The 26,308-nt window shown below is 34.6% G+C and overlaps 1 protein-coding gene across 2 annotated transcripts in view; it reads left to right on the forward strand.

Annotated features, from left to right (window-relative positions):
- DMD (dystrophin) overlaps positions 1 to 26,308 on the forward strand; it is a 2,222,747-nt gene that overhangs the window by 275,240 nt on the left and 1,921,199 nt on the right. For both annotated transcript variants that reach the window (XM_073901937.1, XM_025857655.2), the window contains exon 2: positions 18,620 to 18,681. In XM_073901937.1, the coding sequence (XP_073758038.1) occupies positions 18,620 to 18,681 (62 nt within the window). The remainder of the gene's footprint in view (positions 1 to 18,619; positions 18,682 to 26,308) is intronic.

Consider the following 26,308-nt stretch of genomic DNA (forward strand, 5'->3'; position numbering starts at 1 on the left):
TCTAATGAAACTAAACAGAAAGTTCTGGTTGGATTCTTTGGTCACCCCTATCCGTGTTTGTGAATTCTTATAATTGGCATGAATTGAAAGTTCTTATTAGCACTGAGAGTAACCTAGAGACAATTCCAATTTGGGTTTAAATGGCCCTGTGCAGACAAGGATATCTGAGCAAACCAAAACAGCCTCATGTGTTTATGGGAGATAAATACCAATTAGTGCTAGAAATGACATCAGGCTTTATTTTTTCCTGTGTACTCAGGTTGAGATTTTTCTTCTTTGAGTGTACAGGTAGAACATCATATCCTTACAAGAGGAAGGAGAGCATCTTTCCATCTGAATGTGAGATGAAAAAAATTATACAAAATAAAACTTACTTTGCTGTACAACAGCAAACTCTGTTAGGTGAGTGTTCTATTAATTAGGACACTTGATTACAAGTAACATATATCAAATTTGAACTAGTTTTATCAAGTGTGGAATGGATTCTAAAGGATAAATTTATTCTAAGGATTAAAAGGTTTCTTGAGGAAGGCGAAGGGAGAGTGTATTTGTGCCTCAAGAAAATGCTGGAAACAGGCAATCAAAAGCTTTCAGGAATCTCTGTCACATCTCCTTCTCCCTGCACCATCTCTTTTACTGTAGACTGGCTTCCCCTGTTCCTCACATGGCAGAACATGATTGTCCACATCACTTATATCTCACAAAGCACTCAGGGAGAACCTAACTCAACTCTAAGTCCCAAGTCTAAATTATATGATATATGTATACATACACACACGTTCACGTATAGATAGGTAGATATAGACATACATATGTCTATGAGTTAAATTCATTTTTAAAATATTCAATGTAGGCTACAACATAGCATTACTGATGTTCTCATCCAGTACTGGCAGGAAGATAATTTTATACAGTATTTTTGAGAAGTAATTTGAAAATACATACCAAGAATTATATAAATGATTATCCACCTAGATCTATTAACCTAATTTTTGAGAATCTTTGCTAAGGTAATAACCTCAAACTTGGATAGAGGATTTGTCCATGTAGATATTAATTACAGCATAATTTCCACAACAAGATTTGTGAAACCATTTTTCAAAGTTTCCAAAAAAGGCATAGTGGTAATTCTCTTGGGGCCATGTAATGCATTTAGCAATTTCAATTGGGTTTTAAAAACAATGTAAAACCCCCATTATAATTTTAAATGAGGAAAGCGGGATATCCTGTTTATGGCATAGATTGTGGTGATGGTTTCACAGGTATATACTTAGCTCCAAACTCATAAAGCTTTATACTTTAAATAGGTACAGCTTTGGGCGCCTGGGTGGCTCAGTTGGTTAAGCGACTGCCTTCGGCTCGGGTCATGATCCTGGAGTCCCGGGATCGAGTCCCGCATCGGGCTCCCTGCTCAGCAGGGAGTCTGCTTCTCCCTCTGACCCTCTTCCCTCTCGTGCTCTCTATCTCTCATTCTCTCTCTCTCAAATAAATAAATAAAATCTTTAAAAATAAATAAATAAATAAATAAATAGGTACAGCTTTTTGTATGTCACTCATACCTTCACACCTCAATAAAGTGGTTTAAAAAAATAAATGTGAGGGCACCTGGTGGCTCAGTCAGTTAAGTGTCTGACTCTTGGTTTTGGCTCAGGTCATGATCTCACTGTCATGCTATGGAGCCCCACATCAGGTGAGGAGTATGCTTCAGATTGTCCCTCTCCATCCCCCTCTGCCCCTCCCCCTCAACCCCCTCCCTGCTTGTGCACAGGCACATGCTCTCTCTCTCAAATAAATAAAATCATTAAAAAATAAACAAAATAGTTACAATCATAAGAGATGAAAAGAAAGGGAAAAGAACGTTTTGATAAACATCGAATTAGTAGACAGTATTTAACTACATGTCTTCAATTAAGTTAGAACTTTTTATAAGTCCAATACACTGTTTAATGAATGTTGAATGACATTTAGTGTAATGTTCTGTAATCTGAAACTTTCTTCAAATGGCATAATAGCTTATTTGTGAATCTAAAGTGAAAATAAATTTTTCTAATGAATAAGAAAAAGCAGGTTATAAATTATTTGTGCATTGCAATTACAATTACTCAAGGAAAAAAATGAAAAGGAAACATATCAAAACTTCAGTCATAGAGCTTTCAATACCCTTTTTCCTCTAGTTTCTAAAATATGGATAATGAGCATACATTTAGTTTATAAATTAATTGAACTTAACATTGTATTACACATCAGGGTCAATAATGCCTGCCCCTCCCTCTCACTCTATTCAAATTTATCCTAAAAATATCATATTAATTCTATTTTTTTTCACTTTGACTCCCCAGTTAAGTTATTCAGACAATAAAAGCACTTTGTTCAGACCCCTTTTCATCCGTGAAGATGTTTCTTGATCTTGAAATTTTATTTCCCAGTCTATGAATGCTTGTCCAAATTTAGGGTTTAAGTTAACATACACCTTTTCTCTTTTCATATTACTTTACTAATCAATACTGTTCTTTTAGCCATTATCAGTTCTTTCTATTGATCTTTTTTGAGAGTTTGTTATTTTCACTTTCATACTGTACTTTGAAAGTACTGGTTTTCATGCTGTGAATTCACTGTATCTATGTGGCAAAGAGTGATTTGTTTCTTGTATGCCATGCTGCCTTTTTAAATGTTGTGAAAATAATCATTTAAATGATTCTTTGATTGACATGGACTGCTTTCACTGAAGAAAAGTGTGCATTGAAGATATACAGCAAATTAAGACATAAATGTTTGAAACAGTCAGATAACAGACAAATCTTGCTGAGTCTCAGTTACTGTACTGAATTATGTCAATACTTAGCATCATGAAATGTCACAAAAGAAGCTGTGTTCTTCTCAGAAAGTAAAATGGGTTGTAGGAAAACCGCATCTATGTATACTTAGGCATAACAAACTAAAAAATAATGATAATAAGTGCCTAAATCTAGATGATTGAAGAGTATTATCAAAGGGAATATGAAAAAAGCCCACTATTTCTGGCTAGCAAAAGCCTGTAAAACTACCTTCTTTTCATCCTAGTCAATATGTGTACATCTATAAGAGTACTGATATATTAGGGACAGAGAGCAAGACATTTCTTAACTAAGCTTTGGACAAACCATAGTTGAGGAAAAATAATACAAGGTGACTCATTGCTGTTAATGCCTGTGTTCTGAAAAAAAGGAAAACATGGCTCATAAATAGGGGTAAGAGCCAGAAGACTGTCTTTATGTTTTAGCCAACCTTTTTCAAGCCATGGATCCCTTTGGGAATCTATTGAAAACTGAAGACTCTCATTTGTATACACTCCTAAAATTTGTTCACAAATTTAAGAATTCATCCTATAGTTGTATTAAAAGCCCTTGGATCTCATAGTAAGAATAACAGTGTTGATTGCTTATTTGGGGCGAGAGATTTTCTATGCTCTTTAAAGGTAATGGCTCATTTAATCCTCACAACACTATAAGAGACCTATTATTTTTATAGCTATTTTACAGATCAGGAAACTAAAGAGAGAAGTTATGTAAATAACTCAAGGAAACTCAGCTAGAAAGTAGCAGGGCTGGACTTTGAATCCAGGCTGTATGGCTCCAAAGCATTGGGCTGAATAAGGATGCTATGTTGCCTGCTGATAAAAAAACAAAACAAAACAAACAAACAAAAAAACACTAGCGTAAAGAGTCAGATGATAAAAATTTAGATCTGGAGGGGTGCTTGGATGGCTCAGTCAGTTAAGCACCTGCCTTCAGCTCAGGTCATGATCCCATGGTCCTGGGATCTAGCCCCACATCAGGCTCTCTGCTCAGCAGGGAGTCTGCTTCTCCCTCTCCCACTCTCTCTGTGCTCTCTCTTGCCCTCTCTCAAATCAATAAATAGAATCTTTAAAAAAAATTTAGATCTGGAGAAAAACATAGAGGTTATCTTTGCCAAACTCCTTTTCTTTTTTTTAGGTTGAGGAAATTGAGTTCTACATACTTAACTGAAATCCACGGAGCTAGTTATTGTTAGAGCCCGGATCCAAGCAGAAACAGTCACCCAAGGCTCACAACAATGCCGCATTTAGCATTATTTTTATCATTGTTTAGAGACAAGGAAACTGAGTCACATTCCTCATAAGTAGCAGAGTTGCTCTTTGAACCCAGAGGGTCTGGTTCACAACTAAAATCACTGTATTATTGTTAATTCTGGAAAGCTCTTCCTATATATTCTGTTTAGTACAAACATAACATAGTTAAAGTAATCTGAAAACTGGGAAATTGTAATATCTTTGATTTACAAAGTTGGGAAATTTTGGAGTTCTGCTTTAAGATCATTTAATATTCTCTAATCAGAAAGTAATGTTTGCAGTGTGCCACAATTCACATGAGTCTACATCACTCACACACACACATACACACACACACACACACACAAAACTGCTCATACACTGGTTGTGTGGGGAAAGCCATTTACCAAACTGACTTAAGTCTTTTGTAATAACTACAACTTAGTATTTGTAAACATAGACAAAGAAAACTGTAGTTAAGAAAAGCTCTTTTTGGATTCAGCTGATTCCTTTAAAAGCTCAAACTCGTGCACTGTTTGTTAAATGTTTATGTTGTTTATGAGGATCCAACTTTTCACTGTGCTTTCTACATGTTTTTTAACTCTAAGTTATATTTTCCTCCACAAGTTCAACACAATTGTACCTAAGTGCAAACAACAATGTTAGTTTAGGAACTTTTACAATTACTTAATTTACATGCTATCCTAAATTCACATCAACTTAAATGATTAGTTGAGATGTAGCTAGAACTCATCTGTTGCCATTGTGCACTGAGGGAAGTGTTCTTAGTGGCATAATGAACTTGAAAGAAAGGAAAAATCTTTCATTAGGATTCTTGAAAGAAGCCGTTAGTAACCACTTGTCATCAGCATTAGCAACCTCAAGCTGAATAAAAATTGATCGTGGGATTCTGTACCCTCTGCTCTCTGACACTTGGATCATGTATTAGCATTGGCACCTGACTAACTCTCAAAACTGTCTCCTCCTTTAAGTCCCAAGACTTCTTTTGTATTATCAGTAATGATTTCCTGAAATCTGTCCTAAAAGACCCTAATACTCTTTCACTGACTGCAAAATTTCCCCTGTTTATGCTGGAAAAATATTTGGCTTTTACTCTATTTATACTTTTTGGCTTGATCTTTCACAAACACTGGCTGAAGACTTCCATATTTGGTGAAGAGGGAATAAGTGATTACTCTTAAACTTTATTTCTGTTTTAAGTGCTTTCTGTATTTGTAACAAGGTATAAATGAGCATTCTCAGTATTGACTATTGCTGTTACAATAATCCACTGAATTTCCTTAGAACATAGCCTTCCCTTAAATCATCTTCCAGGTTGACTTCAGTCTATGCTAATACTGGGCTGTGTATAAGAAAAAAATACTTGCTTTAATGTTTAAATTGTGATAAGGGGAAATGCCAATATAGAAAAGATAATTTATTCCAAATGGAATTTTAGAGAGGTTTTAATACTTGATTTAAAACCCTTACATCAGCTTATATTAAATTTAAACAACTGAATGCAAATCTATTTTAAGTGAAGATGCTATATACAGTCTATTATTGTATTTTATTCTATATGGCACATTTACTGTTTTCCTGCTACAGTAGTCAGCTTCATTCTAGGATAATGCTCTATAAAAAAAAATCCAAATTTCTGTGACTTATAAGAACAAACATTTATCTCTTATTCCAGAGTTTCTTTCACTCTCTGTATTGGCTTCAGGTCAGCTCCACATATGTATCTCTCCTTTGGGGAACATAGTCTACTTGAAGCATGATCTTCTACTGTAAAAGGAAGGAAGAGCCAGAGAAATGAAAAAGCACATCATGATTCTTAAATTCCTTGCTCAGAACTGACACACTGTTATGTCTGCTTGTGTTTTATTGGGCAAGGCAAGTCACATGATGAAGTCCACATCGGTGGGGTGAGAAGTATAATCCACCTAGGGTGATCCATGGCAAGCAGGGAGAGGGAAGAATGAATCATGAGCAAAAAATACAATCCACCAATTTGCCCTCAAACCTTTGATGCAATTAAATATATAGTTAGTAAAAATAGCAATTGTCTATATTGAGTCTTATTTTGTAATAAGTCCTTGTTTAAGACTATATTGATGCATTACAGGGTACCTCATCAAAACAAAACTCAGAGTTTTTTCCTATGATTATGTCCATTTTACAGTCTGAAAAACTTAGGCTTGTTATTGCCTACAGGATATTTAATGCTGGATGGTACATGATCAAGTCAGGTAACTTAGAACTGGTACCCATATGGATTAGTTTGAATTACTCAGGAAGCTAACTTGAGCAAGTACTGGTACAGGTAGTTCATTTGGAAAATGATCCCTGGTAGCATAAAGGAAGGATGTGGGAAGCAAGCCAGGGAAGGGAGAAAAGACAATAGTGGCACTACTCTGGGCCATTCTCAGTTCAATATCCCTGGTAATCCCTGAGGAGCCTTCGAGAACATGCCCAACAGTTGTTCCACTGGACTTTTTAATCCATTGATTTCTGTCCCCCATTTACTGAGGATTGTACCTTGGGAAATTAAATCTCTCATTTCTTGGCTGCACCACAGATGGGCCTTCCAAATTTCTCTAGATCTGGAAAAAGTCTTGTTGCAAAGAAGCAGAAATGTGGATGCTTTAGGTGGGAAATCTTCAGCATCATAGAATCTGTTCACAGTTACAGGTAAACTCGGGGTTGGACCAAGGAAGTAAAGCATGAGGCATTAACTATATCTACTATACCATTTTCTTAATCTTTACGCCATAGTGCAAGTGTAGCAAATGTATCTCGTGATTTACATATCTCTTTATAATACACCCAAAAAAGGACTCTGTGTTTGAGCCTTTGTCTGTTTATAAAGCATCTCATTGACATACACATTTGGAAGTCGCTGTTGTGCACTTTGGCTGATTGCTTTCCTTATTTCAAAAGAACTATTTTACAGTCCAATAACATAGGAAAATGTATACCATGGAATAATGCTATTTTTAATTTTTTAGTAGAGAAGGCTAACATTTTAAAAGTAAAATGGACTGTGTTGAGTTATGGAAACAGGTATCTGGTTAGCACTTATACCAGTATCCAAGTGAGTAATTTCACCTCCAAATTACATCAGAGACCTTGGGATCTTATTTTTATTTATTCTGCCATAATTAGTCCAGGGTTATTATGTTTTTACAAAAATAAATTATCTTTTCCTTCAAAAATAAGTAGTGACACACTACTAAAGCATATTTCAAGCCTGCATACTAATTAATAGTAACTTATTTTTACCCATAACAAGTTTACACCCACATAGTCACGTTCAAACAAGATGAGATATTTGAAATCACTTTATAAATTATAATGCACCACAGAAATACTCATTGTTCTCATTCATTCATTCTTGCTAAGCACAGATTTCATTTTTCTGGATATGAGGAGATCTAATTTATACTAATACCATTTCATATTTTTTCTTTAGCTTTCAAATCAAGAGGACTCTATCTGCTGCACATTTATAAATCATATTTTAAAAATCTTACTAATTGTTAGTATGACTGCCACGTAGAAATTGTGTCTCTTTGACAAGCTAATGCAATTTTTTCAGCTGGCCCAGGAAGTAGTAGTACATCTAGGAATAAAGGTTTATAGGTTTTCTCTATTTTTTAAGTTTTTCAGTATTAATATGTATCGTAAGTCTCTCACATTTAGCCTTAACATTTCTGTACCAGTGTTCTTATTCCCATGATGCAGATGGACGCAATGAGACACAGAGGGACTGAGTAACTTGCCTAAGGTCATGGAGCTAGTGAGAGGGGGAGCTGGGGTGTGAACCCAGGCTACTTGATGCTGGAAGGGATGTATTTAATCACTGACCTACCTTGTATCTGATACATTTTCTTAGTGTCAGAATGGAATTTGAAGGGAACAAGAATGAACCATTCATGCCATATACCAAATGGCACTCTGTTTTCCACGTCATGCTACCTAGTACCTTTTCGTACACTCTTGGAGTTCTGATTTATCTTCCATTTTAATATGATACTTCTTCCTCGCTCCTCATTGTTATTATGCTCTATTTCATGTTAACTTCTATAACCGTATGTAAAAATCTTTCTACAGTACTTGCATGTGTTTTTCATACATATGGTATTATTGATTATTTTTATGAGTATGAGATTGTGTGATTATGTAAGGTTCTGGTCATTTATGCCAATATAGCATAAACTCTATGATTAAGTGGCAGGGGATGGGAGAGAACTTTTATCCAGTATGAGCTGACACAGCTGTTCAAATTATTTTCTGGGTCCATCACCTCCCTACAATAAAAAGCAATTGACCTATATGAGAAAGAAGCAACATTTGCACGGGGGGTAAATGATCGAACAGGTCATCCATAGCATTTTACATGGTGTTGAGAGCCACAACGGTCATGAAAGGTGAAGTGAAGAGCAATTTCATCATATCCCAGAATGTAATTTACCCAGAAAAGTCAAGGCAGATTTTTTGCAAGAAATATTCTCTAATCCTATTTTTTTTATTCCATACAGTGATGAAAATAAATACTGGAGTCCCAAGGACAAATTTTGGGAGAAGATATTGAAAAGTGATTTTATACAGAGTGGGTGCTCCATGGATATTTTTGGAAATGAATTGATGATTAAGACCGAAGGTTTATAATTAACAGAGCAGTTTAAGCAGTATGGTGAAGTGGAGGGAATAAACATTGGCCTGGGACTTAGTAGATCTGGGATTTAATTATGGTATTAATCATTTGATTTATTCAACCAACTCTTATTAAGGATCTGTTTCTGCTTGAGTACACCATTTTGGGTGCCAGGAGTTACAAAGACATAATAGTCCTCCCATCTAAGTGTGGTCACGTACAACGGTAAAGGGTGGGCTCCATTATAGGAGAGAGTAAAATATTTGTATGTATACGTACACACACACACCCCCACATAATAATGGTGCAGTTTAAAAAATGCTAAAATGTATGTGTATATCAGAAGAATTGATTGATGAGTTCTGCCACGGACAACAGGTGATTGTGAAAATCCTCACATTTGAACTTGATCCTAAGAGTGAGAGTTTTCTAGACACATTCTTGGGACTGCATGAACAAAGGACTAAAGTAAGAAAGTGTGTGGCTTATTCATGGAGACATTTGGCTTGTGTGGCTGCAGGAGACCTGGTAGGTATGTGGGTAGAGGGGTAAGGAATATGTTTGAGTGCCAGTAGGCATGATGGATATTAAGTTGAGAAAAGTATTTGGGGTCAAATTATAAAAGCCCTTATTTGCCATTCTAAATAAGCTGGCCTTTAACCTCAGGACAAGCATTTCTCAAACTTGAATAATGACTCGAGAGTTACTTATTTGGTTACTAGATGAATGATGAAGCCATTAATTTTCAGGAAGAGAAGGATTATGTGACTTTATTTGGGAAGATGAATGATATTGTTAGGGTACCTACAGGACATCTAAGTAGAGGTATTAACTTGAGTCAGCTCTGTCAGTGTGAAACTCTAGGACATTAATCAAGATGAAAAATAAAGATTTAGGTATCAGTATCATCAGTACCTATATATAGTGGTGGTTGGGGTGGGATGAGAAGTCACTTTGTTTAGGAAGAATAAATGTAGTAGACCAAGACAAAGACGCTGGGGTAATGCCAGTATTTCCAGGGTGAATGGCAAAGAAGATGATGAGACAGATCAGGAGACAGCCCTTTTGTTGGAAGGAAAACTATTTCCTATTTCAGAAGATTGGAAAGCTTGTGCACTCTTTCTAGTAACATCATTCACTACAGGGGCTTCAGTTACTACATGCCAGTTGGCTTGTGCCTCCCAAATCTTTTTCAGGTCAGATTTATCTCTTGCACTTCAGGCTCTTATATCCCATTGCCTACTCTACGTATCTTTCTTTTTGTCTCAAAACACCCAAAAGTCAATATTTCCCAATTCTTTCCATACCTTCATTATATATACAGATACTCTTCTTCCTGGGACCTCAAAACTCCAATTTGAGTAGTATCATTGGCTGTACCTCTCCCAAATCCCCTACTTCCACATATAATTAATAACCAGTTCTTATCAGTAATACCTATTAAAGGTAATTGCCTGCATTTACCTTTCTCCAGTCCCACTGCAATTCACCAGTACAGGCCATGGATTACAATTATGTAATACATAATTATATAAAATTCTTTGGGGGCGCCTTGGCTAGCTCAGTCAATAGAGCATGTAACTCTTGATCTCAGGGTTGTGAGTTCAAGTCCCACATTGGGTGTAGAGATTACTTAAAAATAAAATCATTTTAAAAATAGAGTAAATAAAAAACCCCACAAACCAGTATTGCCATTTCCCTACTTAAAATTCTGCTTTGGTTTCTAACTGCCTTCTGGCTAAAGTTTAAGTCTCTTCCTAATTTGGCTAATGATTATTTCTCTTTTCTCTAAAGTCATCTTGGGCACTTTGGCCTTCCTCTTCCTCCTCCTTCTCTTGTTCCTTGAACAGACATACTCCTCTCATATCTTGGTAGTTGAACCTGCTATTTTTATTGCCTAAGGTTCCTTTTCACCTTGTCTGCTTCTATATTCTTAATTAACATTCAGAACTCAGCTGAGATCTATCACTTTATCAAGGAAGCACAGGCTTTTTCAAGTTAGGTTCCTTTCTATATGCTTTTGACAAAACCCTGTATTTTCTTTATCAAAGAACTTACCAGTGTATCCACTGTATGTTTGTTTTGTGTGTGTCTGTTTCTCTCACTATGCTGTAAAGGCAAAAGGGTAGGAACTTTATCTTTTACACAGTTGTATTCCTACCCCCTTGTTGGTATCAGTATATGTTTGTCACTGGAATTAACAGCCTTCAAAAGGGAATGTTATGTATTAGTTTCCCATTGATGCTATAAAAATTACCACAAATTTAGCAACTTAAAACAACTCCTATTTATTACCTAACAGTTCTTCAGGTATCAAGTCTGAAATTGACTTCACTGGGCTAAAGTTAAGGGCCATCAGAGCTGTGTACCTTCTGGAGACTGCAGGGAAGAATCTATTTCCTATCTTTTCCATTTTGGAGGCTGCCCACTTTCTTGGGCTCATGGCCCTCTTCTTCCATCTTCAAAACCAGGAACACTGGGCCAAGTCCTTGTCATGCTGCTCTCTCTCAGGTTGTCCCTCTTATCCTGCCCTCTCCCCATTTGAAGGGCACACTGTGATTACATTGGTCCAAGCCAGATCACCCGAGATAGTCTCCCTATCAAAAATTACCTCATGGGCGCCTGGGTGGCTCAGTTGGTTAAGCGACTGCCTTCGGCTCAGGTCTTGATCCTGGAGTCCCGGGATCGAGTCCCATATCGGGCTCCCTGCTCAGCGGGGAGTCTGCTTCTTCCTCTGACCCTCTTCCCTCTTGTGCTCTGTCTCTCATTCTCTCTCTCTCTCAAATAGATAAATAAAAAAAAAAAAATCTAAAAAAAAAAAAAAATTACCTCATTACTAAATCTAATTCCATCTGCAACCTTAATTCTCTTTGCCATAACAAAGAGTTTTAAAATACTTTAACTTATTATAAAACAAATGAGTTTTAACAAAACGTATTCACAAATTCTGGAGATTGGGACATGAACCTTTTTGGAGGACCATTTTTCTCTCTACCACAGGTTAATAGAATTAATATCTGCAGAGAACAAAAGTAAAAAGAAGTCTGAAAAGTAAATCTGGTCTTCATTAACTTAAAACACCCTTACTGAGCACTACTGTGTAACATGTTCTATGCTAAGTGCTGGGAATACAGTTAGAATCTAGACAGTCACTGTCTGGGAAATTAGAAAGGATATAGGTGATAATATTAACAACTTTTGTAGAGTGATGAGTGGGGAAAACTGCATTACATTGATTGTAGAGTGAGCCAGAAATAAGGAAACCTCTTTGACACTAACTGTTTTTCTCTTCTTTGTGCAGTAATTTAATTATTTTAGACCGCCTCATTATGAAATGACCACGATTGTCACCTTCGGCCCTCACATTCTGTAATCCTATGATCAAAAGCTATTACTCAGTTTTAATGGAAAGCATTTTTCATGCCATTCTCCATTCTACTCTCCTCCACTTTGCAGTGCCATTTTGAAGCATTAATAACATGATAAATCCATTTTCTAACTGTGTCCTGAGTTTGGGGCCTTCCTTCATAACGTTCCACAGTATCACATAACCTTATCTAATGTTTACCATGAATCTTCCACATTTCTCATTTCCCTTTTTCTCATTTTTGGTGAAAGCAGAGAATAGAGACCCTGTTATCTCTTCTATATTACTGAATAGTCCTCTCTTTAAAGTGAAATGAACTCATATCCCTTTGTATTTCTTCACTATATGTATTTCTAAACTATTACCAACTCTAATATTCCCTTCTAGTTCTAAACTTGTATTTTCTGGGTCACTTAAGTGATGAGGATTTTCAGTTAACATACTAACTAGCACCCAAAGAAATGTCATTTTTTAAAATGTCTTTCTGGCACAGATTATGATTAACTGCCCTGTGTAATGAGGATAATTCGTGATGTTTACATAACTGTGTTGTTTGTTTGTTTGTTTGTTTTGGTTTTTCAGTGCTTCCACTCACATTGTCATATAGAGGGTCATATCACGGAGACTCTCCATGATCTCACTCCCAACTTCCTTATAATTTCATCCCATGCTACTCCCTCCTTCATACTTTAGAGCGCAGCAAAACTGAATTAAATATAATGAAGAGCATGCCTTTTTTCCTTTGGTATAGCTGACACACATTCAGGTGTACAACTTAGTGGTTTGACAAGTTGATACATTATGCTGTGTTGACCACAAGTGTAGCTACCATCTACCCCATCACATTGCTATTACAATATCATTGACTGTATTCTTTATGCTCTGCTTTTTATTCCTGTGACTTACTCATTCCGTAACTGGAGGCCTGTATCTCCCACTCCGCTTTACCATTTTGCCCAGCCTCCTCCCCGCTGGCAACCATCAGTTTGTTCTCTGTATTTATAGTTTTGATTCTGCTTTTTGTTTGTTTATTCATTTTTTAGATGACATTTATGAGTGGAATCATACAATGTTACTGAATTCCTTATGCCCTGAGATCTCCTCCTAAGGATTTATCTTTCCCTTTGCATCTTTTTTCTTTCCTTTTTTTTTTTTTTTGGCTTCACCTACTAGACTCAACTTAGCCATTCCCTTCTAGAAAATGTCTTCCCTGACATCCATATGGCTACATATCCCTTTCTCTGTGCTCCTGTAATATCCTTTGAATATATGTATCCTTGCTTATATAAAATGTTTAATATTTATCTATCATATGTCTGTATTCTACAAAGGTGTGAACTGTGGTAAAAACTGAGTTCTGTTTACCTTCTCAGTAACCTTTATAATGACCAACAGATACTGAGCATTCTGTAAATAATTATTTTTTGTAAATAATTAGTCTCTAAATTACTACATAAACAGATGATTTCATTGCATCTTAAAACCAGCTCCATGAGTTAAAAGGCAGTTAATAGCTTTATTTCACAAAGAGGCCAAGGTCTGGCAATTCTAAGGCCACCATTCTAAGTCCTGCACTGGGACTGGAAGCCAGTTCCCCTGATTTAAAGTTCTCTCAGTTTGCCAACATCATTTTTGTGCAGTAACTCACTCTTGTGAATCATGAATATTGCAATTTAATTATCCTACATTTATCAGGGACTCAGGAATATAAAAGTTAATAATAGGGCAAAAGGTCATTGCACTAACTGTAGAAAATATGAAGGTCCATATTTATTGGATAAAAAATGACTTTATTAGAAAGGGTTAATTAATTCTGAGATGAAATACAGTTTTTATGTCATGGTAGAAAGCTAATTTTATGAGTTTTCCCCATAGAGAGAATAAAATAAAATGTTGGTCACTTTTTGCAATTTATGAAGTAGTAGTTCTTCACTCCTTGACATCTCCAGGGAACAGTTTTCAAGTAAATTTTTCTAACAGAGATTTTGTCCTTTACCTCTCACATTAATATACTCAGGCATATTTTATTAGTAAAAGAAAATCAGTTATAAACAAACCCTAGAGAAAACAAAATAGAATATGTGCTTCTTGAAATGACTAGACAGAATATATAGATAATCATTCCCTAGTAAAACAGATTTCACTTTATTCTTTTCTCACTCTCTTTGTTGTTGGTCTCACATTCATATCTCTCACTAGAGAGTGTGTCTATAATTACATATATTTTATTAAAGTATTCAAATAACCTCTATAAGCTCTATGACAATTTATCATATATGTGTATGTGTATCAGCTTTAGATTAACTATGGATATGTAACTGTTTAAAAGGATCAACTTTTAGGGGCACCTAGGTGACTCAGTCGTTTGAGTGTCTGACTCGGTTTCAACTCAGGTCATGGTCTCTGGGTCCTGGGATCAAGCCCCCTGTCAAGCTCCCTGCTCAGCAGGGAGTCTCCGATTTTCTCTCTCTCTTTCTGCCCTGTTCCCCCTCATGCTCGCTCTCTCTCTCAAATAAATAGATAAATCTCTAAAAATAAATAAATAAAGGTGTCAACTTTTAAGTTATATGAGAAATAATGGAAATAGATATATATATATAAATATATAAAAGTATATGGGGTGCCAGGGTGGCTCATTCTGTTAGGTGTCTGCCTTCGGCTCGGGTCATGATCTCAGGGTCATGGAATGGAGCCCCTCTTCAGGCTCCCTGCTCAGTGGGGAGCCTGCTTCTCCCTCCCCCACTCCCCCTGCTTGTGCTCTTTCTCTCTGTCAAATAAATAAAATCTTTAAAAAAATAAATACATAAATACATAAAAATTTAGCATAATAAAAATGAAATGAAAATTAAAAGAAATACGACCACTTGGGAATATATATTCATTCACTGACTAAGAACAAGTAGCTTAATTTATGGTAGTGATTTTTAACTTGGGATTTCATAGTAATAGAACCTTCTGCAGAGAAGTCAGTGAACCCCACGAAACTGTGTGTAAATATGTCCACATAGGCATTTTTTATATAGAGAGAGACCATTATTTTTATCAGATAATCAAATGGAGTCCACAACTTGAAATATTTAAGAACTCCTGATTTATAATCTCATTCCAATTAATTATAAAATATCAAGCGCTCAAAAGATACATGAGCAGAGGATATAAACAAGTATTTTGACAAAAGTAGAAATCTGCCTAATAAATTTTAAAAACGTCCTACTTCATTAGTAATCAAACAGATTCAAATTAAGATGAGCATCAACTATCTCCTTATATCTGATAAAGCAGCAATCACTTTAAAAATGAAAGCAGCAAAACTCCTATCAGCAGCATAACCTTATTCATTCTAGTACCACTAAAAATCAGTATGGCCATTGGGAAAGCAATATGACAACATTTAGTAAAAGCCATAAAAGTTTTTTTTTTTTTTTTTTAATGCTGACCCAGTAATTTATTCTGGGACAATTATACACCAGAAACTGAAAGAGAGTGCATGAAGATGTTCATTACAGTGGAATCTCTCATAGCAAACAAAAAGAAATGATAGCCCATATGATATTTATGATAAAATAAGCTTAAAAAGGCAGAATATTATTGCAGCTATGTAAAATACATGTTTATGGGGATTGTATTGAGTAGACACACAACTTTGGGGTGATTTTTTAAAATATTAATTTTTATATTAATTTTTATATTAATGGATTTAATTATTTAAAAAATTTCCATAAGGTTAATCTATGGCAAAAATTGAGCACTAAATATCAACTAGTAAATATAAGAACACTATTATTTAAAATATTAACAAATGAATTATCTAACATCTTAAGGATGGTTCAGTTTTCCAATCTGGATAAATCTGGATAAATCCATGTAGACATGCAGGCTGTAGACTATAAAATTCCAGGATGTCATTCACATTGATTACAGCATACATGGAATTCCTTGGGTTTAAAATAGAGCCTCTAAAATCATGGTTATTTTGTATTTGTGTTAATACATTCAACTTTTATGACTTTAATTATTTTATGCCATTCCATATTATCTATGCAAATATAATGTAAACTGGTTAACGTAAAAAGCCATGGACTTTGATTCAAATAATCTATATCAGGTTCATCTGTGTCACTTACTAGCCTTATTCCTTCTGAGCTTCTATTTTTTTAATGGATAAAATGGCAAACTACCTATGGATTGAGATGACATGTGAAACAGCTCTGAACAATAAGACACTAATAAATGATATACATTTTATGATGATAATAAAGCCAGTTATATTAATATTTATCATGTTCAAGAAAACAAATGTTATATAGCAAAACAGTACATAAGTAGGTAATTCATTAAAGGCATATTTTTATTGTATTAAATGCAAAAGAAAAAAGAAGACCTAGTGAGATATTTATATGACAAAGTTCGCCTTCAGTGTTATTGACACAATAGACACATACTATTTTGCATATAATGTCAAGGTTTCCCTCCTGCCTTCAAGGCCTATCTAAAAATCACTCTTTGTATATATAATTGAAACCAATAAAAATATTGCTTTACTACCTACTTTTACGTGAAACACATCTCTTCAAATGTCTTCCTATTCAACTTCTGGTGAAGATGATTGAGCATGTTTTACAACCTTTAAATGTATGCTTTCAAATGACTCATTTATTCTCCCATGTCTGACAGGATTTGCATGCACATGTAGGAAAAAAATAAGTGGAATTGCAAATAATATCATTAACATAGGAAAATGTGTATCTATCATTGAGAAATTAAGGTACTGGCAAGTCTCCCTGCAGCAAGTCCATGAAAATGGTTAAAAGTTGACCATTTGAGGGGTGCCTGGGTGGCTCACTTGGTTAAGCATCTGCCTTCAGCTCAGGTAGTGATCCCAGGGTCCTGGGATTGAGTCCCACGTTGGGCTCCTCTTCTTCTGCCTGCCACTCGCCCTGCTTGTGCTCTCCCTCTCTCTCTCTCTCTCAAATAAATAAATAAAATCTTAAAAAAAAATTTTTTAAAAAGTTGACCATTTGAAATGTTCTGTTTATTTATTTTATTATATCAAAAGGGTAGTATTGAATTTAGGGAAGTACATTAACAAAAGTCTAGATGTGTTTCAGAAACTATTACTATCTATTTTTATTGATTCACACTGTCAACAAAGAGAAAACTTCCATATGGTAGCTATGATTTATCCTGTACTGTATGGGTAATGCTGATATTTGGCCACATGCAGTATAGTTTGTGGGACTCACACAATTAAATAAGAAGAAAGTATATTGTGATGCTAAATAAAATTTTCTTTTCTAGAACAGTTTTAGGTTTATTATTTATCTGCTGTTATTTCGTATCGCTTAAGAGTATCCACTTATAGATTAATAATGTGCTTTAATGATAAACAGATTTTCTTAGTACATGGATACATTTGTCATGGGAAAATGATTCTTTACTACAGATCATCCATTTTTAGGAAAAGCGGTTGAGATTTACTGCTGAAAAAGAATCCGAGAGCAAATGAGGTTATTTTGTCAGGACATTTCATAAGGGTTCTTTTGACTCAGTGTAAATAAAATATAAAACCTCTCCATTTTAAGTCTCTCTCAGATGTACTCATTTATTGAACATTAATTAATATAATTGCATTTACAGTAATTTAAAGGTAGGCTTTGGCTTTAAAAAAGGATTTCAATTAATCAAGATTGATTATTTTTCTGCCCATTTAACTCCATACTAATTTCCAACTTGAAAAAAAAAAGAAATAATTTTTAGAAGCATGAATTCTGTGAAGCTGTTTCTTAATAATTTTTCACTGTAATCTCTTGGTGTAAGAAGTCCTTGGAGATTTTTCCTTTGAGTATTTATATGTAATCCATGAAGGGTGTCATTTGCATTTTGATTTGAAATTTCCTGACTTTGGGATGAAAAGAATTACTAAAAATTTTGGAGTTGTAAGATCCCCCCTCCTCTAAAGCATTTGCATGTTTATCAAATATTTACTGAACTCTTAGTTTGTGCAGACAATGCTAGGTTCTGGGATGCAAAACCATGCTCCTGATCATCAGGAAACCTCTCCTATAATGGGAGGAGGTTATGCTGGGGGCCCATGTTAGAGTTTGGAGGTACTGCAAAAGAGGGGAAAATCATTTTTACATGGACTGGGAAGGCTGTAAGACGAAAAACTCAGGAATACTTTTTCAGAAGAAATAACAGATAATAGGCTCTTCTGATTATGCTAGAGTATCTATTCACCATAGGAGGATAAGTAATATTTCCTTTATTCAGATGAGACTACTTTTCTGTAATGCCTTTATATAATATTTGAATGAGCATAGATTTGACTGTATCAATTATTTTAGACATCTCATTTTTAGTTTAGATGCCCAATACCAATATCACTTATGTTTAATTTCATTATCAATGAATTTAATACCAAATATAAAATAACATTGATATGTAATAATTGAGAGTTATTTTGGTTGTAAAATATATTCAGAATTCCTTCTTAACTCTTGAATCTTTTTTAAATTTTACATTACAGATGAAAGAGAAGATGTTCAAAAGAAAACATTCACAAAATGGATAAATGCACAGTTTTCTAAGGTAAGAATATTTTGATACTTCTCTTTTAAGGTATAAGGTAAGTGACTGATTTTCAAAATGAACTATGTACCTGTGTAAATTTAAATGTCCATATTGTTTTTTCTCACAGTGTCATTGTTTTCGCTGTGCCAATTTGGGAACATTATGTTGACTTTTAATTAAGGAAGAAGATGCAGAATATATGTAAAGAGAGATTATTTAATTAGACAAAATGCATCTTTGAATCTTAATGATAATGTGAGTTTCTTCAATTACATCAGTCATCCAAGGATTATAACCACAATCTTCCACCAAGTAGCTAGTATATGTCACACATTAGCAGAAGATATGGAGGAATTTTTACTGTCTGAAAGTGATAATATTTTTGTCCTTCTCAGTCTTTCCTAGTTCAGGAAAAACTGATATAGCTGCCTTGGGTCTATTTGGCCCCTATCACTTAGGGCATGTGTCAAATAATTTAAGATAAGAAGTTTATCCTCTTTTTCTGCAGGCATCAACCCATACTATTAATAATATTTATTTATTTTACACATGCAACTTAATTTATAATCCAGAGACAGCACAACTCTGGATAATTATATGTGAACACAGAGTAAAATATCCTTACCTTGAAAACTAGCATTAAGAGTACCATGTAAGGAGGTTTATATACATTCTGAGGTTAGGAAGACTTGGATTTGCATTTAATTAACTCTGAATTTGGGCAAATCAAATGCTTTGTGAATCATTTTTATACAATCATGTATATGTGTACACATATATATTGAGTGTCTTCCTAAATAATCAACTCCCAATAATGGAGATAAAAAGCTGATAAAATATGATCCCTATATTCAAGCTTTAAGAGAGGCAAAAATAGCTGATAATGGTTATTTCATGTGATTGTGAGGATTAACAGGGTCAAGATATGTGGAAATTCCTACCACAATGCCTGACAGTCTTAGTATATGTGGATCACTCTCCCCATGGGTCTGTCTTATTTTATAAAAGTTTTGGTAATGAATCCAAGACAATCCACTGGGAGATGCAGTATAAAAAGTGCTCCCATTACTATTACAAAAGGTTTTCAAGTATCATCCATTGTTTGTGGTATTTGATAGCAGAATTTTGCCAGGTAGTCTTTAATATATCAGCAAGTTACGTTACTGAATTTTAACTAAGCAAATTTCATTTATATTTACTTAATTAACAATTAATAAATTGCTATTACAGAACTTTATTTTTTTATTAAATTCAATTAGCCATTACAGAACTTTAAACAATGACGATAAAAAAGGAAGGGTGGCTCAGTTGGTTAGGCAACTGCCTTCGGCTCAGGTCATGATCCTGGAGTCCCAGGATCGAGTCCCACATCGGGCTCCCTGCTCAGCGGGGAGTCTGCTTCTCCCTCTGACCCTCTTCCCTCTCGTGCTCTCTATCTCTCATTCTCTCTCTCTCAAATAAATAAATAAAATCTTTAAAAAGAAAAAGGAACACCTATTTTAAAAATCTCAACTTTTTTTGAACAAAGTGAGTAGAAATAATTTAAAAAATTGTAACACTAATGAAGGAGAAGAAATGAAAACTAAACTCATAAATATGTACAATAGGAATTCCTAATTCCCAGAATATTTACCAGATGGATGTATATGTTTTAATTGCTGTATCTATTGGTCTCATTAAAATCTTTTTAATTTTGGGAGTTCGAAACAGGCAATAGATAGAAGCTTTCAAACAGATATACAGACAAATCAGAATCATAAATAGATTTTTTGAAATAATAAATGTGACATAATACTCTGAATCTTTGAATTAAATCAATGATTTGTTTTAATAAGATGTGTAGATATAACTGAGAAAAATACTGCAAATTCTCTTTCCTACAGATCTAAATAGGTCATTACTGTCTATACATTGACATTTCAAGTATCATTTACCACAACTCACATGCTAATATATAAACCATAATTTGATATGTTGTCTTTGAATACATTGTTGGCACTGCCTTAGAGCAATTTTTCCCTACCCTTATGAGTGCCTGTATTTGAAAGGCTGAGACATAATTACATGCATGAGTGCATTGACTGTTTTTTTGTAAGTATCCCCACCTTCAAATCCAACTTCTACTCATTTCATTTATTTTATAAATGTTCTTCCTCAGCCTATTAAAATTGGATCAGGAGAATCACCAAAGCTTCATATTTGGGCATATAGTAGGTGTCAGGAATAGAAATACATGTTTATAAAGACAGAGGAAAAAGTATTTAGAGATAAAATTTATATATGTGTGTGTGGATTTTTCATTTAGAAAACCTGAAAATATATTTTCCATGTTATCTGATTTTTTCTTGTCAAGACTTCAAGTAATGACTAAATTTTTGTATATACTTTTGAGAATTAAGAAAAAGCTAATTGATTCAGTTTAAGCCCATTGATGATACCAAAAGATAAACATAGCTGAGATATGTCACTTTGCACATATTTATTGTGTTATAACATGGCATTCAGCAGAATTCCAGGCCTGTAGGAGACACAAGATTAGTTTAAGCTGAGTCTTCAGATGTCATGGAACCTACACATTTGGGAGCTACTGGATAATTGCTAAATGGAGTAGCAGGGTGGGCAGCACTCTGGGCTAGAATGAATCTGAAAACTTGTGTGAAGAAAGCTGTACTGCCCGAGAGACTCTAAAGGAAGGATCATCAAAGAGCAAAACACTCTTCACTGAGATCATTGGAAACCACTGAAAGCAGGAATATATGTTTTCTTTGTAACCCCAATGATCAGTACCAGCGCACTAACTAAATATACTAAATGCATATTGGACAATAGTACAGAAATTAAGTATATGCTAAGTTTAAGGAAAGAGGAAAATTTTTGAATGAAAAAGAATGTGTTGAAGAAGACTTTAAAAAAAGAAAAAGCAATGAAAAATTATCATCTGTGTGGTAAATTAGTCAAAGAGGAACACACACAATAATAAGAATGAATAGGATGACTTAAAATGTTTAACAGTGAGGCTTACACACATTCATTTATATAATATTTGTAAAATAAAAAGAGATTGCAAAGTAGTTCCCTGTTTTGATGTAAAATTACATAAAGGATATTTAGGGTGAAAATGTGATTAAATAAAGCCTAATTGTGGCTTTATTTGGCTTAGGAAGCCAAATGTACCTTTGTAGTAAATCCATCTGATTTTTCCACTTTCCTGGTACCATTTTAAAATAGACCCTATCTCTTCTTCAAAATAAGTCTTCTACTAACCTTCAATTCCAAAAATTGTCACTAGAATATGATTTATCATATCTATTCTATAAAGATAAACAAACATTATTTATCTCCACATAAACACAAAGCCATTGTTATGTAAGATTAATTCAAGGTAAGTATTCTTTTCGTGTAATTGGTAGATATTTGGTGAAAAATTTTTGTAGTAAAAAATGTTACTGTTTATGACAAATATAATTTACACAAGAAGAATTACACAAGTTCATTCACACAAACTTCTTTAAGGAAAGTACACTTGAAATTATGACCAAAAATAATTTTGTCATAAAACTTGCTTGATGTTTGTGTTAGAGAAAAAGCAATCCGTGGGGGAAAATATTTACTATTAGATCAATTCAAAGATTTAAAGCATCTCCCAGTGAGTTATATGATGGTTTTGATCGAACATTGGATATGGTGATTATTTTTATCTCTATACTCTAACTACACTTTTCTGTATGATTCTTCCACAAGTAGCAGACAACTTGATATTTTATTTAAATGAAGTAGAAATGTATAATTAATTTTGTCTATGAACTTCAAAAGGGCCTATGATATGATAACACATTTGTGTCTTCATTGCCACAACATATGTACCTATACCTAAAAAGCCAGATTTTACCCTCTTGGGATAATGATATCACAAGATAGAATTAACTGGTGTAACATACTTTTCCCAAGAATTTATCATTATTTATATCCTAGCCAGCATGATAAGCATGATGTCATGCAAATTAACACCAAAACTGTGAGTCAGTAAACCAGGCTTCTTTACACAGCTCTGTATCATGAAGCCTTAGAGGAAATCATTATATCCACACTTGAATTCATTTTGGAAAGAAAGGTAAACATAAAATAAAAAATTCTTTGAGTCTTGTTTTCCTTATATGTCCATGTCTACTTTATAAGAAAACATATTAAAAGAGCTTTATAAATATTAAAATATAAGCATAAAATATTGCCATTTTTGTTACTGGGTAGTATATTTGCTGAATTGAAGGAATTGTACATTTATGAAATGTTCTTTGATGCCAGCTCACTTCTTTCTTGAACATGGTTTTGGCTGCTTTCTTTGGATAGAACAGGGAGGATAGAACATTTATTTATATTTTATTGTCCTGCTACATTCTCTATGCCAATCCATGCTCCCACACACACATACACACAAACAGGCATAGACATACACTCAGTTTAAAATGAATCGAACAGTTTCATTATGCAAAAGGAAGATAATGAGACTTAGACGCAAAACATTGTTTCAGTGATAGAGTTAATAGTATATATACATTTCCTCTGTGTCAGTTTGAAACTTACATACAACTAACAAATTTATATAGGACTTCTACTCAAAGAGCTTGATTTAACAGAGGTGATAGATGAGAACTGTTGTGTCATGGGAGGGTCATCGTATATATAAAATCACCATTCTGCCCCTGGCTTCCTGTTTCTCCCTACTATTTGATACCAGAAAGAATTAGATTACTATAGAAGATGAAGGGCAGTGCACTATATCTCTGGATCATGATAAGCAGCTAGTGGGGAGAAAATTTTCCTTTGACCTTCAGTGTTCTTCTGGCTGGTCTAAGAATTAAATTGATATGAGACAAATTAACAGGAGAAAAAACACAAAGGTAAATTACATGCACAAGGAAGACCAATGATAAAACTGAGATCCAAAGAAATGACCAAGGCCTGCAGCTTTTATACATTTTAGACAAAGGAACTGACAGGATAATGATAACCCATGTTTGGGAGCTTCAATTGGTAAGGAATTCTACAGAATTGGGGCTGAGGTAGTAAATTAGTAAAAGTAACAAGGTTTATTTATATAGCCTCTTGTTTATATAGCTTCTTTTTTCTTTTAATTTAATTTTATTATGTTATGTTAGTCACCATGCATTACATCATTAGTTTTTGATGTAGTGTTCCATGATTCATTGTTTGCGAATAACATCCAGTGCTCCATGCAGTACATGCCCTCCTTAATACCCATCACCGGGCTAACCCATCCCCCCACCCCCCTCCCCTCTAAAACCCTCATTTTGTTTCTCAGAATCCACAGTCTCTCATGGTCTGTCTCCCCCTCCGATTCCCCCCCCATTTTTCCCTTCCTACTATCTTTTTTTTTTTTTTAACATACAGTGTATTATTTGTTTCAGAGGTGCAGGTCCGTGATTCATCAGTCTTACACAATTCACAGCGCTCACCATAGCACATACCTTCCCCAATGTCTATCACCCAGCCACCCCATGCTTCCCACCCCCCACCATTCCAGCAACCCTCAGTTTGTTTCCTGAGATTAAGAATTCCTCATATCAGTGAGATCATATGATACATGTCTTCCTCTGATTGACTTATTTCGCTTAGCATAATACCCTCTAGTTCCGTCCACGTCAGTGCAAATGGCAAGATTTTGTGTTTTTTATGGCTGCATAATATTCCATTGTATATATATACCACATCTTCTTTATCCATTCATCTGTTGATGGACATCTTGGCTCTTTCCAAAGTTTGACTATCTTTAGCCTTGAATTCCCTGTCTCTGATGGTAAGAACATCTCTTTACCTCTTGGTACAGGGAAGATAACTTTTACATGAGAGATTTATTTCCTGCTTTCAGGGGACAAAGGAAAGTCAGAGTGTTCTTGCTCTCATTCTTTCTTAAGTAGCTTTAATTCAAAATAACTATATGCCACCATGGTATATCTTAGGGAAACCTTCCCTGAGCCCCAACACAGCCCATACAAGGCTTTGGTAAGAGTTGAATTATTGGTGCAGTTGTTTTGGTGAGTTGAATATTGGTACAGAGAACTATAGACATCCTCATTTCAGAAATCATGAAGATTCAGAACTTTTTTCTTCTTATATATTCTCATATTAATTACCCTTGGATTTTTTTTTAATTTTTATTTTTAAAAGATTTTATTATTTAATTGACAGAGAGAGACAGCGAGAGAGGGAACACAAGCAGGGGGATTGGGAGAGGGAGAAGCAGGCTTCCCGCCGAGCAGGGAGTCCGATGCACGGCTCACTCCCAGGACCCTGGGATCATGACCTGAGCTGAAGGCAGTCACTTAACCAACTGAGCCACCCAGGTGCCGCTTACCCTTGGATTATATTTTTATGTTTAGTTGCTCTAGTGACTTTGTGAGATAGTATTCAAGATGAGCTAAATGTGAGTGTAGGTAGCTTGCTCATGGTAAATGGAAGAGATGAAGGTGAAACCCAGGAAATTAGACTCTAAAACCCATGACATTTCCGTATCCGTTACTATTGTGACGAATACTCCATCTACAAAATGCTGCATTTTTCACAGGATTCATCCCAAAATTGGTAAGTTTTGTGAGAAATGTTGAGGGGATATGAGGACATTGAAAACTTGAGAATGGAAAGTGTTTAATGATTGCAATACCAACAGATGCTTTATAATCTACCTTAAATGTTTAGTAACCCCAAAACTCAACCATTGTTGAGAAAGGTTTTTAATTGTTTCCAAATGATTTCCAAAACATTAAATGTTACTACATGTACATGCTGAGTTTTGGTGAGTGAAGTAATCTAGTTATCAATATAATTATCTAAATTGTGAGTAATTTTATTTCTTAATAGTAATTTTTATTTCTACTAATCACAAATTATTGTATGTAAGAGAGAATTTAAATGTTTATTTAAATAATTTTGTGAGAAATATGAACTACTGCCCTACTGGCATTGTGGACTCCCTAACATTTATGCTAGATGTTAAGATGACTTCTAGAATGATGTGTCTGTGTCTGTAATTTAGATAATTATGCTAATGGTCTAATCCACTGAGAACCATTCCGTTGAATGTTTTCTTGAATCTAATCTTTGCAAAGTACCCAAGTAACAAAGAATATCATTCAGTTAGTGAAAGGAAAATTGGATTGTGATAAGTCTCACTATTTTTAATGAAAGACAAATAATTTATTGTTTATTTTGTAGATCTTTCTTAGAAATATGTATTTGGTTAACCCACTGTTACTGAGCTCTTAATAACTAGGTAGTTTTAGAAGGTATATATGTTTTGCTCTTTAAGCTACTGTGTTCTGAAATATCTTATGAGAAAATTGGAATTGTTGATTACTATACCTATATAGTATAGAATGGTCTCAGTAGCAAGCATATTTAGCCGGAAAATGTAAATATTTACCAATTAGCATGATTGTTCCTAGGGAAAAAAAAATTCTGTAGCTGACAAGCAAATGCATTAGTTATCTGATTTATTCTGTCTTAGGGCTCAGCATAACTTTCTAGCAAGACAACATATATTGAATTTCATGATTTATTTTAATTTCAGGAAGAATAGTTGGCACTCTGGTACCATCCCACCAGAGGTATATGGTTGCTAAACTAACCT

This window comes from Callorhinus ursinus, unplaced genomic scaffold (assembly GCF_003265705.2).
Source record: "Callorhinus ursinus isolate GAN/ISIS: 27379988/994484 unplaced genomic scaffold, GSC_fseal_2.0 scaffold16, whole genome shotgun sequence".
In the NCBI taxonomy this organism is placed as follows: Eukaryota; Metazoa; Chordata; class Mammalia; order Carnivora; family Otariidae; genus Callorhinus; species Callorhinus ursinus.